Genomic DNA, 1,645 nt, shown 5'->3' with positions numbered 1-1,645 from the left:
AAACATGAAATCCAGATCAGTAGGTGATATCTGGTGGTGACTTTTCCTTTGAAGGAAGTCACAGACCATATACTGGGGTGAATGACCTACCTCTTCATCTGATAGAAAGATACTGGTTACTTTTTATTTATACAAGACAAGCAATTTGGGAATTAATGAGTGAAACATACAATTATAATTTTTGTGCCAGAATAAGAGTTTATTAGGAGGTTAACAAAGGATTTTTATCGCATCTCCAAAGATCAAAACAGTGACAGGGAAGATTTATTACAATTACGTTCTGTTCCACAGCGTGCCCATCTGCTCTACCACACTTGATGTAATTATCTCTCAATCACATTTAGATAAGTTTTGTTAAAAGATAACATGTTATAGAAATGTGTCATCATGATCATAGATATTACTTGATCCTCTTGTAGGTTTCTCTGTGTGAGTCAGAAGACAGACTCTGCAGTCTTTTGTGCTGAAGGATCACGCCACGGAATACAGCGGAAGGCTAGAGCTGACCCCTGGAAGCCGGTGCTGGTCGAAATGTTTCTGTCTTTATCCAAAGTGTGGCTACTCTTGGAGATGTTGGGATGGAGTAGACTTGAGATGTGTCTGAAGCCCTCCTCCTCCTCCTCCTGGCAGCTGGCCTCTAGTGACCAAAGGTGTTACAAGGCCCGCACCGAGGTCGCAAGGCACAGGGATTGGAGACGCAGGGCCCAATGGGCTTGTCGCATGCATTGGTTGTGGCGCAGGGGTTACAGGGGAGCCTTCAGACAAAAAATGTCATTGGAGCAGGTTAGAATAACATGAGCTGAAGAGATAGGAAGATACTAAATGCACTTTGTGTAAGAACATCATTCTTCCTTGCTCTACCTCCAACCAAAAGCTTGAAGTTATAAATTCATTTTTATCAGGAAGACTATTCATCCGCACAGCAACCTCATGTGCCCAAGGGAAAAACCATTAGCCCTGTACTCACTTGCAGTCCTCGCTCTCCAGCAGGGTCCGGTACGTGTTGATCTCACACTCCAGCCGGGCCCGGACGTCCAGCAGCACCTGGTACTCCTGGTTCTGCCGCTCCAGGTCACAGCGGATCTCGGCCAGCTGCTCCTCCACGTTGGTGATCATGCACTGCAGCTGGGACAGCTGCGAGCTGTAGCGGGCCTCGCTCTCTGTCAGCGTGTTTTCCAGAGAGTCCCTCTGTGGTGGGAAAGATAAGAATGTCAGAGAGCTGCTCCTTGAAAGGGTTTCACCATGGGGATTCAGAGAAGCCACAAGCTCCAAGAGCTGAGGACAGCGTGTGACCCAAAGGGCACCCCAGGGCCTCTGCTTCCCCAACACTGTGTTGCTCCCCAGCAGGTCTGCACAATACACACCAGGTTGTGCTGGGCCTGCAGCTCGATCTCCAGGGCGTTCACTGTGCGTCTCAGCTCAATGATCTCAGCCTGGCAGGACTGCAGCTGCTCCGAGCTGGACACCACCTGCTTGTTCAGCTCCTCGGTCTGAAATACCCAAGGGGAGAAGACAGGATCAGACCCTGCCTCAAGGGCCCTGGGGGGTCTCGAGTCCCGAGTGGCCATGCACTTAGAAGCCCACCTGCGTGGTGAACCATTCCTCCACTTCTCTGCGGTTGGTGTCCACCAGGGCCTCATACTGA

At 49.7% G+C, this 1,645-nt stretch overlaps 1 protein-coding gene across 1 annotated transcript in view; it reads right to left on the bottom strand.

Moving 5' to 3' along the window:
- Window positions 1-637: 637 nt before the first annotated feature.
- The window catches only part of LOC103605269 (keratin, type I cuticular Ha3-I-like), a 4,831-nt gene continuing 3,823 nt past the window's right edge, over window positions 638-1,645 (bottom strand). Inside the window, exons 4-7 of the mRNA XM_008589846.1 lie at window positions 1,585-1,641; window positions 1,365-1,490; window positions 968-1,188; window positions 638-755 (exon numbers count right to left, since the gene is read on the bottom strand). Of these exons, the coding sequence (XP_008588068.1) occupies window positions 638-755; window positions 968-1,188; window positions 1,365-1,490; window positions 1,585-1,641 (522 nt within the window). The remainder of the gene's footprint in view (window positions 756-967; window positions 1,189-1,364; window positions 1,491-1,584; window positions 1,642-1,645) is intronic.

This window comes from Galeopterus variegatus, unplaced genomic scaffold (genome assembly GCF_000696425.1).
Source record: "Galeopterus variegatus unplaced genomic scaffold, G_variegatus-3.0.2 Scaffold5691, whole genome shotgun sequence".
Taxonomy (NCBI): Eukaryota; Metazoa; Chordata; class Mammalia; order Dermoptera; family Cynocephalidae; genus Galeopterus; species Galeopterus variegatus.
This window is presented reverse-complemented; position numbering and strand designations above follow the sequence as displayed.